The sequence below is a fragment of the Ascaphus truei genome, chromosome 6 (genome assembly GCF_040206685.1).
Source record: "Ascaphus truei isolate aAscTru1 chromosome 6, aAscTru1.hap1, whole genome shotgun sequence".
Lineage (NCBI taxonomy): Eukaryota > Metazoa > Chordata > Amphibia > Anura > Ascaphidae > Ascaphus > Ascaphus truei.
Window position 1 is genome coordinate 63,294,384 of NC_134488.1, and position 12,807 is coordinate 63,307,190.

At 48.6% G+C, this 12,807-nt stretch overlaps 1 protein-coding gene across 2 annotated transcripts; it reads left to right on the forward strand.

Moving 5' to 3' along the window:
- Nucleotides 1-946: 946 nt before the first annotated feature.
- LOC142497156 (zinc finger protein 706-like) lies at nucleotides 947-9,984 on the forward strand. Of its 2 annotated transcripts, none has more exons than XR_012802187.1 (4): nucleotides 947-1,104; nucleotides 1,688-1,829; nucleotides 3,068-3,287; nucleotides 7,330-9,984. XR_012802187.1 is itself a non-coding variant. In XM_075604594.1 (4 exons), the coding sequence occupies exons 2-3, from the start codon at nucleotides 1,698-1,700 to the stop codon at nucleotides 3,161-3,163; spliced, it is 228 nt and encodes a 75-aa protein (XP_075460709.1). In that variant the 5' UTR covers nucleotides 947-1,104; nucleotides 1,688-1,697; the 3' UTR covers nucleotides 3,164-3,183; nucleotides 7,330-9,984. The 2 variants fall into 2 exon arrangements, 1 of the variants encoding a protein (XP_075460709.1); XM_075604594.1 differs by having other exon boundaries at nucleotides 3,068-3,183.
- Nucleotides 9,985-12,807: the final 2,823 nt, after the last annotated feature.

Genomic DNA, 12,807 nt, shown 5'->3' on the forward strand with positions numbered 1-12,807 from the left:
AGCACTGCCTCCCTCACGCCCTCCCTCCGAGTCCTGCAGCTGGCACCCTGAACGAGGCCTAAGACGCACCCCGATTTCAGAGATGTGAAAATCGAAAAAAAGGTGCATCTTAGAATTGAGGAAATAGGGTATTTGTGTTGTTATGCTATTGTGCAGTACAAATGGAAGACAAGACATCTCGAATATGTGAGTGATTTTACATTCTAAATGGAATACACTGGGCTTCAGTTTCATCCGGTCAAGATATAAAGATTTACACCCAGGCAGGGCCAGGGACCTGCAACCTATTGCATTTATAATGCATTGCTGCACACAACAGTGAAGAAATCGAGTTAAATAAAACCATACTGGTTTAAACCCCTTTTTAAATAAAGCGAAGTATGGTTTATTTTATTTTTTACATCTCGTTCCATTGCTTATATGCTAGGAGAAATGTGAGGTTTGTGTGTAAACTAGAAGAAATAACGCCGCTTTAAATAAAGAAATGTTGCAGTAAAACAAATGTTGAGCCCTATCAAGTCCGGATCCAGGGGGCTCACTCCTAATAATGTCATTATCACTATAATGAGCTTCATGTTGGTCTCTAAAGAAAGATGGAAGTGCCAGCTCTGTGACCTTGGACGTAAATTCCTTCATCATCCTGCGCTTTCGGCACCAAAATGACATAGTAAACTCTACAGGGCAGGAACTCATTTTGCCTGCACAATTTTTTGCGTGGCGCTACTTACACTAGATTAGATATAAAAAAATGTTTGTTTGTTTCCAAGAAAAGCTTCAATCATCCATTTAAGCGCTAATGTCTGGATCACTGGTCTAACGTCTAAGTGGCATTGCAGCTGTAATTAAGCCCCATGCAGACACGTGCTTCTCATAGGCTCTGTGGGGACGCTCTGCCCGGGTCCTCCAGTATCTATGGTGGCGCGGTTGGCAGGAAGTGCATGTGGTCGTCGCCTGGCTTGGATGTGACGTCACCCAAGAACTGGTAGAAACCGGAACGCCCCGGATCTGACCCTCGCCCGTGGTTATCGCGACTTGTTTCCCCTCGCCCGTGATTATCGCGACAGAGGCGAGGCCTGAGGAGGCGGACGGCGAGAGAAGAGAACGGTATATGGAGTAGCAGGGAAAGAGCGCAATAGAGGGATGGGAGCGGTGTATTTGAAAGGGGGAGAGTGATAGCGGTATATAGAGGAGAAAGTAACACCGATGGGGGCGGTATATGGACGGGGGAGATAGAGATAGGGGAGCGGTATATGGAGGGGAGAGCAGAAAGCACGTTGTACACGTTGATATCTTTGTCTTGCCTAGTATTGGTCTTTATGGAGATACAGACAGTCCTCAGTTATCCAACGTAGTCCGTTCTGGAAGTTGCATTGGATAGTGAAACCGTTGTAAAGTGAGTCCCATGTTAATCAGTGGCGGTGAGCGTTGGATAACGCATTCAGGCGTCGGATAACGGCCCATAGGGTTGCGTTGTATATGCCATTCGTTGTAAAGGGAAACATTGGATAACGAGGACTACCTGTATGGGACCATGTTTATTCAGCGGTCTTCGGTCGTAAAACCCCTTGCATCCAAGTGAATGCTGTCATACGGCAGGAGACTGCTCACTGTGCGTGCTCCTGGGTCTCCAGACCTGAGCACACCACGGTAGGTGAGTAGTAACGCACAGGGTGTTCTCTCTCCGCAGAGCTGCCAGCATGGCCCGTGGGCAGCAGAAGATCCAGTCCCAGCAGAAGAACGCCAAGAAGCAGGCAGAGAAGAAAAAGCAGGGCAACGATCAGAAGGCTGCAGCTAAAGCCGCGCTTGTCTTCACCTGCCCTGTGTGCCGGGTGAGACGTCCACCTCTCATCCCTGGCCTCTTCAGGGCTGAATGGCTTAATAGCATATACTTTTTTTTTTTTTTAAGTTTGTCTACACACTGTCCCTAGGTAACTGCTCTGAGCAGTTGGGTCTCTTTACATACATGTCCCTGCCTTGATGAGTTTATAATCTAATTTTGGTGCCTGAGGCACAGGGAAATAGTGACTCGTACGAGGTGGGGCAAGGAGCTGACTCAGAGATTTGTGTTCTTCAGGCCCTTACCTTGGCCAAGCACTGCTGCAATTCAATCAATCTCCCTGCATGTATATCTTCACAGCAGTAATACACATGACGTGATGTATATAACACATAATGGGAATACGTGACTCAGACATAAAACTAACAGGAAAAGGAGTCTCTGTCCTGAAGAGTTTATAATCTTAAATGGTAAGTAGGGAGAATTTAGAGGGTAAGGCGGTGTTCAAGGTGGTAAGGGCATCTGCTAGGGATCACGGTCAGTGCAAATGCATGTATATCTTTATATTGCGCTGACCGTGTACTCCGTGCTTTATAAAAGACAATACGGTATAGGAAATTATAATCCAATAAGTGGAGCAATTTCAGGCAATAGGAAAGGAAATCCCTGCCCTGGAGAGCTTGCACTATAAGTGATCTGTTTGGAGACAGCAAATGAGGGAATAAGTGCAGTAGATGGCAGTGCTTGGCCACAATGGTTGGTAGGAGGGACACTGGATGCGAGACGGTAGCCATGAGTGCAGGCTATTGTGATGCTTTTTTTGAGAGGTGAGTTTTAAGATTAGTCGGTATTAAATTAGATAAATTAACACCATTAGCAGGGAAAGAAGTGGCTGGAAGGTGTCAGAACACGTGTGTGTGTGTGTGTGTGTGTGTGTGTGTGTGTGTGTGTGTGTGTGTGTGTGTGTGTGTGTGTGTGTGTGTGTGTCTTTTTGTCTTTTTTGTTGTATACATGAGGTCACAAACCCAGTAGTGCTCCTTTTTGACACAAATGTATGTGTGTGTTCTGAGCTTACAGGGGCTGTTTGTAAGCTCTACAGAACGGAAATGTATTGTGCCTGTGAAATTATACACATTAGCACTGTGTAAGTGCCGATGATGAATTCCACTTTGCAGCTTTTTTTAAATTTGTTCTCTTTAACCCTTTGTAGGGGGAGCCGAACCCACACTTGTGAAGAAGCATCTCTGGAGATTCACAGTGATATAAACCCCTGGCTTCTCTCTGTTTCAGACACAGATGCCAGACCCCAAAACATTCAAGCAACACTTTGAGAGCAAGCACCCCAAATCTCCGATGCCTCCAGAGTTGATGGATGTGCAGGCGTAACTGGACCTGTAGATATGGAGGTCAGGGGCTCGGATGGGTGGATGATGTGTGTGGGGCTTTGTGTGTGTATCTCCAGCCCTTATCGATCCACTGCTGGGTGAAGGCCTCCCAAATTATCTTCCAGGTACTGAGGATACAAGCCTCTTCATGTTGCTCCAACACGTTCTTCTTTCATCCTGCCTTCTTACTTTTGATCTTGGTCTTTTGATATCCCTCGGAATCCAGTCGAGTACCATCTTAGTCCGACGATGGGCATTTCTCCTTACACAGCCGGCCGTTGTAATTACTTCACTATGTATATGTGTATGTATTTATCATCTGTTTTATAATACGAACACGTTCCGCAGGGCAGTAAAAGGGAGATGAAAGAAATTTCTGCACAGTAATGAAACGGCCCTGGAGGCCTTTACTCCGAGCAGCAAGCCATCTCTCCATGGGTATGAATGAAGTGGTGGTGCGAGGTATAGCACCCCATTCATGTCAATAACGGTTAACGACAGACTGGAGTGCTATGCCCCGCATCAGACTTTAAGGAATCTTTGTGTGTCCAGCAAAATTCCCACTTTAATCATATGAACAGGTTTGAAACTGCTTCAAGATCACATGTTTCACCTGATTATTACTGGCTTAAAGAGGATTCATAGGCAGGGGTTATTTGGGAAAGAACTGTATTTCAAGAGAAGCCTACAAGATCAATCCAGATTAAGTAAAATAAAGCAACAATCCCCTCCCCCCTAACAAATGCCCTCCTTTTTTTACTGCATGTAAATGAGGGGTGCTCCAGAGCTTTACTTCCGGGGTCCCCCTCCTTCCCGAGGATTTTATTTTTTAGCTGAGATGTTACTTGTTTCACTTCCTGGTTTTTAACGGGAATTTAAATGGTTGCGGATGCCGAATCTCAGGCCAATTTGCTGTCCTTCAGGTGATTTGAACCCAGTAACTTCACTGGTACATATCTTGGGATCAGAACTATCCCCAGACCCACAAATGGCACAGTTTAGCTCTGTGACATCTCCCAGTTCACGCTATTATAGATATAGATAGATTGAGATAGATGGATATATCTATCTCAAACAGGGTTGCCCAGTGCTACATCCAAATGACAAAACATACATGGTAATAATTACAAGAAATAATGCTTCAGTACTAATACTAATAATAATAAAATATGTTTTTTTAGTTAGATATTTTGGCCAAAGCATCATAAGCTTGCACACCAAATCGTCAAGGTAACGCATTCTGTTCCCTATACCTCTGTGTGTGTGTGTGTGTGTGTGTGTGTATATATACACACACACACACACACACACACACACACACACACACACACACTGTTCGACAAACCTATACATTTGCTCACCCCGGGCGAGTGGATTTAACATTGTGGCGAGCTCCTATTGGCCCAAGCAGCACACGTTTGGTAATAGGTGGCGAGTAGATTTTTTTGGTGATTTGTCAACCAGTGTGTGTGTGTATATATATATATCTATATCTACTATATATTTCTGAAAGCACTGTATGTCTGCATGGCCTGTGTCCCTCAGGCCAATGAGATTGCTCCCTTGGCCGGCCCGCCCCCGCACAGCTCTCATTGGCCTGAGGCGGAGTGACGTGCCACCCCCCCCCCCCCCCGGCACCAGCGGGGGAGCGGAGCGAGCGCCCGGGACACAGCGGGGGACTCTCACCTCACCACGGCTCTCACCACCCATAGGCCACTCCCTCACCCGGCGCTCTCCCTCACCCCCACCCGCTCACACACCCCCCCTCCCCGCCCCCCCACACACAGACCGCATGCCTCATTGGTCACACTCAGCAACGCTGCCCGCTCCTCGGTGCCGCCGCCGCCTCACCTCTCCTCACATCCCCCCCACCCACAGCAAACCCCAGCCTGTGCACCGTGGGGCCAGCGGCGCACGCCCCTCGGCTCCACAGCCTCACCTAAAACGCCCCCCTCCTCCACCTCACCTCTCGACACACCGAATCCCGCCGAGTAAACGACACCGACGCCTCTCACACGTTGCCAGGTGCCGCATCATCCCCCCTCTCCTCCTCCACTCCCCCGAGAGGGGGGGAAGAGAGAGAGAGGGGGGGGGGAAGAGAGAGAGAGAGGGGGGGGGGAAGAGAGAGAGAGAGGGGGGGGGGAAGAGAGAGAGAGAGGGGGGGGGGAAGAGAGAGAGAGGGGGGGGAAGAGAGAGAGAGGGGGGGGGAAGAGAGAGAGAGGGGGGGGGGGAAGAGGGAGAGGGAGGGGGGGAAGAGAGGGAGGGGGGGGAGAGAGAGGGAGGGAGGGGGGGGAAGAGGGAGGGAGGGGGGGGAAGAGGGAGGGAGGGGGGGAAGAGGGAGGGAGGGGGGGGAAGAGAGGGAGGGAGGGGGGGGAAGAGAGGGAGGGAGGGGGGGGAAGAGAGGGAGGGAGGGGGGGAAGAGAGAGAGGGAGGGGGGGGGAAGAGAGAGAGAGAGGGAGGGGGGGGGAAGAGAGAGAGGGAGGGGGGGGAAGAGAGAGAGGGAGGGGGGGGGAGAGAGGGAGGGGGGGAAGAGAGAGAGGGAGGGGGGGAAGAGAGAGAGGGAGCGGGGGAAGAGAGAGAGAGAGAGCGGGGGGAAGAGAGAGAGAGAGAGCGGGGGGAAGAGAGAGAGAGAGCGGGGGGAAGAGAGAGAGAGAGCGGGGGGAAGAGAGAGAGAGAGCGGGGGGAAGAGAGAGAGAGAGAGCGGGGGGAAGAGAGAGAGAGAGAGCGGGGGGAAGAGAGAGAGCGGGGGGAAGAGAGGGAGAGGCGGGGGGAAGAGAGGGAGAGCGGGGGGAAGAGAGGGAGGGAGGGGGGGGAAGAGGGAGGGAGGGGGGGGAAGAGAGAGAGGGAGGGGGGGGAAGAGAGAGAGGGAGGGGGGGGAAGAGAGAGAGGGAGGGGGGGGAAGAGAGAGAGGGAGGGGGGGGAAGAGAGAGAGGGAGGGGGGGGAAGAGAGAGAGGGAGGGGGGGGAAGAGAGAGAGGGAGGGGGGGGAAGAGAGAGAGGGAGGGGGGGAAGAGAGAGAGAGCGGGGGGAAGAGAGAGAGAGAGAGCGGGGGGAAGAGAGAGAGAGAGAGCGGGGGGAAGAGAGAGAGAGCGGGGGGAAGAGAGAGAGAGCGGGGGGAAGAGAGAGAGAGCTTGGGGAAGAGAGGGAGAGCGGGGGGAAGAGAGGGAGGGAGGGGGGAAGAGAGGGAGAGCGGGGGGAAGAGAGGGAGGGAGGGGGGGGAAGAGAGAGGGAGGGGGGAAGAGAGAGAGGGAGGGGGGGAAGAGAGAGAGGGAGGGGGGGGAAGAGAGAGAGAGGGAGGGGGGGGAAGAGAGAGAGAGGGAGGGGGGGGAAGAGAGGGAGGGAGGGAGCGGGGGGAAGAGAGGGAGGGAGGGAGCGGGGGGAAGGGAGGGAGCGGGGGGAAGAGAGGGAGGGAGGGAGCGGGGGGAAGAGAGGGAGGGAGGGAGCGGGGGGAAGAGAGGGAGGGAGGGAGCGGGGGGAAGAGAGAGAGGGAGGGAGCGGGGGGAAGAGAGGGAGGGAGGGAGCGGGGGGAAGAGAGGGAGGGAGCGGGGGGAAGAGAGGGAGGGAGGGAGCGGGGGGAAGAAAGGGAGGGGGGGGGAAGGGGGGGAAGAGAGGGAGGGAGGGGGGGGAAGAGAGGGAGGGAGGGGGGGAAGAGAGGGAGGGAGGGGGGGGAAGAGAGGGAGCGGGGGGAAGAGAGGGAGCGGGGGGAAGAGAGGGAGGGGGGGGAAGAGAGGGAGGGAGGGAAGGGGGGGAAGAGAGGGAGGGAGACGGGGAAAGAGAGAGAGAGGAGAGCAGGAACATTACATCCCGGGCAACTGTGTGTGTGTGTGTGTGTGTGTGTGTGTGTGTGTATATATATTCTCCTACACTGCTGAGGGAAAGGGGGGGAGATAACCAAACTTTTTGTGATTGTTGTGTTGCTGCTTTAAATGAAAGAAGACACGGCCTCAACACTTTTTGGTTGAATGTGACCATGTATTATTGGCAAAGTCTAAGGGAGCAAACCTTTCTCAATTCATCAGGCCAAAAATATTCTGCATGTTTTTAAGTCTGGTACTGTTTATAGCCACAGACCGATGAGGGATGTGCAGTGATGGTGACAGTGTTATAGCTGAGCAACTTGGCTGGTTACACAGTTTTATTTGATTTTTTTTTTTTCTGTCTCTTCCAGAATTTGGTCTTCTGCCGATGAATGCACTGAATGAAGGGGTTTTGCCATCGCTGAGATAAAGACCCTCTCCCATTCTTAGCTGACCCTTCCCCAACCCGATCTATCTTAGGTTAAAAGTCAGCGAGCGAGTGAAGTGAGACTGTCTGGACACTGTTACTTGCCGGCAACTTACTAAAAATGAGCATGATGAGTTTCCTATCCCCCTTTGAAATCGGTTGAGTTTCTGCTTTTTTTTTGGGGTGGGGGGGAGGGTTGTGGGAGAAAAGTGGGTCTTGGTGTCACTCTGGTTTTAAAGGGTTTGTGTCTGTCTTCAAGTGTACGCTGCTGCTTTCTGCATCTCGAGTATAACTGGGAACACGTTTAGACAAACCCACTGTTTATTATAACAGTTATTTTTTTTTACGGTGAGTTTGCCACTGTTTCACTTTGCAAATAAGTGGGGTATTCCTTGGGGAAGCTTAAAGGTTATGAATTCTCCCTCCCCCCCCCATAGATCTTTGCTTCCCTCAGTCATCTTTTATAATGTTGTATCTGCACAGATTTCATGCCATTGGCATTTGTGCATCCTGTTTTCTCTCCTCGCACCTCACTTAACTCTCACTGCCCGTGTCTTATCTTCAAATATTGTATTATATAAATACGCAAAGTAGAAGAAACATATTACTAGAAAATTCCATTTTCTTTCCTACTAAAACTTTTTTCCCTACGTAACAGTATATAATATATTTGTAGTCTCTTTTTAAATTTTTTTTTTTTGCTGTATGTTTTAGTTTTGAAAACGTTGGATTCCTATTTTGCCTGTATCCAGATCTCTATAAACCTCTCATATTGATTCTGGGTTTTTCCCTTTCTCTCCCATGTTATTTAATGTTGGTTAATTTAGTCTAAAGGCATTGATTGCCTCCCCCCCCCCCCCCCCCCACAAAATAATTATTTTTCTTACTTTAGTGGGGGGGTGGGGGGGGGGGGGGGTCCCGACCTTCGTGGATCCCTGACCTTCGTGGATCCCTGACCTTCGTGGATCCCTGACCTTTGCGGATCCCCTTTTGCTGGTAAAATAGACTTGTTTCTTTAAAAAAAAAAAAAACATGACCACAGGGTCACCATTAGAAAGTAACAACCTCCTCTCCCAATGATGCTGCAACTTTCTATTGGCTGCTGGAGAAAGCCTGACCCTGTTGCCATTTTGTGTCTACCGGGCAAGTGTTCTTTCATGGTGCCTGCATTTTGGAAACCGGGGTGATCCCTGGAAGTTGGGGGGGGGGACACACACAGGATTTAGCTGTAGGGGTCCCAGTTCTGGTAAGTAAAGAGAGCAGATGGGACTGATGCTTCAACGCCTGGTGGTACATGTCTCTGTGTCACTAACCATCTCCAAAATAGGGCTTTGTGGCATCTTCTCCCCTCCCCTAAACAATGCCAATCAATGTATGCTATTGTACCCCTCTTTTGGGAGGGGGGGGGGGGCGGCAGGTACTGAACAGTGGAATTGAATGCTGATGCAGGAGTTCACATAACACGCTTACAAACCTTTCCAAACTCCTTGCTTTATCGTTATGCCAAGTGAATTGAGGTGTTCACATACTGCCAGCACGAACATAGTTAAAACCACTCGCCATCCTCCTGTGTGAGATTCACCTCTCCGGTGCCAGAGGGAACAGCAGCTCAGAGGACTCTAACTGAACCGCATAACACGTGGACATGTGCTAAACTGTCCATAGTGCAGTGGCAGACTTCTCTGTGTTTTCTTACCCTCCAGCTTTGCTTCCTTGCGGAATGTTTTGCTAAACCTCAGAGGGTTAATAATGCCACAAACATAATGTTGTGGTTTTGCAAGCTTTAAGTTGTGTGCATGCTCCTTATTTACAGTCTCTGCATTGAGATATTGGAGAGTTTGCACATTGACTTAATGCTGGGCCAATTGCTTGTGAACTCTGACCAGGCTGGGGGGGGGGGTTCACGGCTGGAAGTGCAAGTTTCACCTGGTTTGGCCTTGTGTGAAAGCTTGGCACAGCTCTAATAATAATATGTGGCAGAGAAGGCCTAGCTATGTGCAAATGGTGCCATCCTTTTGAATTTGCATTAACACGTTCCCAGCCAAAACGGACCAGCTATACCCTGGGTTACAGGTGCATTTCCACCTGGTCCCAATTTTTGGTCCTATCTATTTTTTACCATGATTGCATACTTTTTATAAATCAGTACTATACTCCCTTTTTATTCTGGTGAAATATGTAAGGGTTTTTTGTTTCTGCTTTAAAATGTATCTGTTTTGGTGGTTCTCTCATTCTGCTTTAAGTCCGCCCCAATCACTGTTGGGGCATTTAAAGAGGCAGACAAACGTATCACTATATTACAGTGGACTATAGTAGAGAAGTACTTTGCTTGTCTTCCTGCGCCTGGATGTATGGCCAAGTAGCATTGCACTTTTTCCACCAAATATGAGAGACCCAACTTTTTTCCTTCTGCTAAGCCAAGAGCTCCACACACAGCAATACCTGGTTTTAACGTTTGTTTAAACCCTGGGGATGTTTCTGCATTGCAGGGGTTAATATATACCAATGATCCCAACAGGTATGTTCTTTATGGATAAAAGTATTTTGTGTAACAGTAAAAAAACAACTCTTTAATAAAGGTTTTTATTTGGAAATTGGATTTTTTTTTTGTCTGCGGTTATTTGCACATGTTGTTTACACGGAGGGGCTCCATGATGTCGAGGCTAGGTTATGACAATCCTGTGCTCCTTTCCGCATTATGGCAAAAAGAAACACCTTGAAGAAAAACAGTGATCAGCACAGCCTGCGGTTTTACCTCGCAAAGCTACAACTGAGGCAGCATTTACTAGGATGATGAAGGCATAAGGCAGCAGGGATATGGAGAGAATGATCTGTGTCTTGATAGGGCAGCGTTTTTTAAACCAGTGTCATTACATACTAGATGAGCTTTAAAAAAAAAAAAAGACATGCGTCCATCGAGTTCAACCTTTGTTAAAGTTATACAACAAATATTTATCGCATATTTGTAATGACACTATTGATCCAGAGGAAGGCAAAAACAACCCCCCCAGTGATGCATCATCTAATGATGTTTCATAAAGAAGATAAAATACATTAGTTCCCGACTCCAGTATTGGCAATCCGATTACTCCCTGGATCAACAGCCTTCCCACGTTTATTTATTTGGTATATCCCTGTATACCTTTCCAAAACGATATCTCATTTTTTTTGAAGATCTCTATTGTATCTGCCATCACAGTCTCCATGGGTAATGAACTCCACATTTTAACTGCCCTTGCTCTAAAGAACCCTTTTGTTGCTGGTGAAATCTCCTTTCCTCCAACCTTAGGCCTCGGTCCCGCTGCGCTCGGTGGCGCGGGCGGCCACACGCGAGTTCCCCACCAGCAGGGGAATCCTGCGGAGCCGGTCCCGGTCCCCCCTGGCTGCACGGCTTACTACACGCTGTGGCGCGTCAGCCGCTATGGGATACAAGAGAATGGTGATCCCTAGCGTTGACGCGTCACGTGGTGTGGCTGTGAGCCAATGGGGAGAGGAGGCTCCGGGAGGAGGAGAGGCTTCGGGGAGCGGGGAAGAGTGTGAAGTGAAAGCAGCGTGAGTGCCTGTCTGTGTGTGTGTCTGCGTGCGTGCGTGCGTGCGTGCGTGCGTGCCTGTCTGTGTGTTTGTATGTGTGTGCCTGAGTGCGTGAGTGCCTGCCTCTGTCTGTGTGTGTGTTGCTTACCTTCAATCAGCAGCCCGAGCCGTGGAGGGAGGGGGGGAGAGTAGCGGGTCCCTCCGCTCAAGCCACGCCCCCCCTCCCGCTCAAGCCTCCAACTCCCGCCCACCTCCCGCTCCCTACAGACCGCATATCGCGGTCTGTGTATGTCAGCGCCCCACCTGTCTGCAGTGCGGGCGCGCTGACTCTGGGAGCGGGGCCTTAGCCTTAAGGGATGACCCTGTGTCGTTTGTATTGCCCTTGGGATGAATAGTTATTTTAAAAGCTCCTTGTATTGTCCCAAATATATTTGTACGTAGTTATCATATCACCTCTTAGACGCCTCTTTTCTAATCCTAAACAAGTCTAATTTAGCTAGCCTCTTCTCATAAATCAGATTATCCATCCCCTGTATTAATTGGACGGCTCTTCTCTGCACTCTTTCTAGTTCCATAATGTCTTTTCTAATGAATGGTGCCCAACATTGTACTCCATATTCAAGGTGTGGTCTTACTAATGCTTTATAAAGGGGCATAATTATGTTTACTTCCCTTCCAGCCATTGCCCGTTTAATGCAAGATAAGATCTTGTTTGCCTTTGTAGCTACTGCCTGACTTTGAGCACTATTGCTAAACCTGCTGTCTGCAAGCACTCCTAAATCCTTCTCCATCAAAGATTCTCCTAAATTATCCCCATTTAATGTATATGTTGCCTTTTTATTCTAGCTTCCCAAATGCATAACCTTACATTTATCTGTATTAAACCTCATCTGCCACTTACCTGCCCAAGTTTGCAGTCTATCCAAGCCCTTCTGGTGAGAAATTACATCCTGCTCTGATTCTACTACCTTGCACATTTTAGTGTCATTAGCAAAGATGGAGACTTTGCTCTCTGTGCCAACCTCAAGGTCATTAATAAACAAGTTAAAAAGCAGGGGCCCCAGTACCAACCCTTGAGGTACTGCACTCACGACTCTAGCCCAACCTGAAAAAGTTCAATTTATTACAGCTTTCCATTGTCTATCCAACAAGTTTTCAATCCAGGTGCAAATATTTTTACCGAGTCCAATTTGCTTTATTTATATTTTAAACTTACATGTTATTGAAGTTTTACAGGGAGGGAGAACTAAAAACATTGGGAGGGGTACAGAAAAGAAAAATGGGGAGGGGTGTAGGGGGTACAATCCAAGTCAATAATATCAATTTGCAATAACATTCTGTTGAGACAGGAGAAAAAAAATACCAAGCATTTGCAACAAATCAATATTGGACCACATAATCTTATAGAACCCCCTGGATAGTTGGATCCTTAGCACATAATTGTTTGTGCATTTTAGTTGGGATCCCTGAATATATTATCCATGGCTGCCAAACCTGTCATTCAAAAGACTGGCTAGTTTTTCCATGTGGCAGACAAACCATATCTTGTTTTTTATTTTGGGAAAAGAGGGGATTACATTCTGTTTCCATACAGCAGCTAACTCGCACCTACAGTAGTTGCTGTAACTATATGGCAGACCAATGTTTGGGGAATATTTTAATCCTATTTTTAATTCACTTATACATACTATGACTTGTTTCGGCGTATTAGTATTCCAATAAACATTTATTATTTTTACTTTTAACAGGTTAGACGTCCCATTGCCATATAGCCCCATTATTTGTGGGTGACTGACGCAAGCTAGGCTTCTCTGAGGACCTTTATATCCTCTTAACTATATATTCTGTCGTACCATGAGTGCGTACTAACAAGGGACTCATGTGACCTCGG

What these genes read in the sequence shown, in the direction of transcription:
- LOC142497156 (XM_075604594.1), top strand. Translation starts at nt 1,698, where the DNA reads ATGGCCCGTGGGCAGCAGAAGATCCAGTCCCAGCAGAAGAACGCCAAG. An exon ending in TCACCTGCCCTGTGTGCCGG is followed by an intron (nt 1,830 to 3,067) that starts GTGAGACGTCCA and finishes TCTCTGTTTCAG; the next exon opens with ACACAGATGCCAGACCCCAA.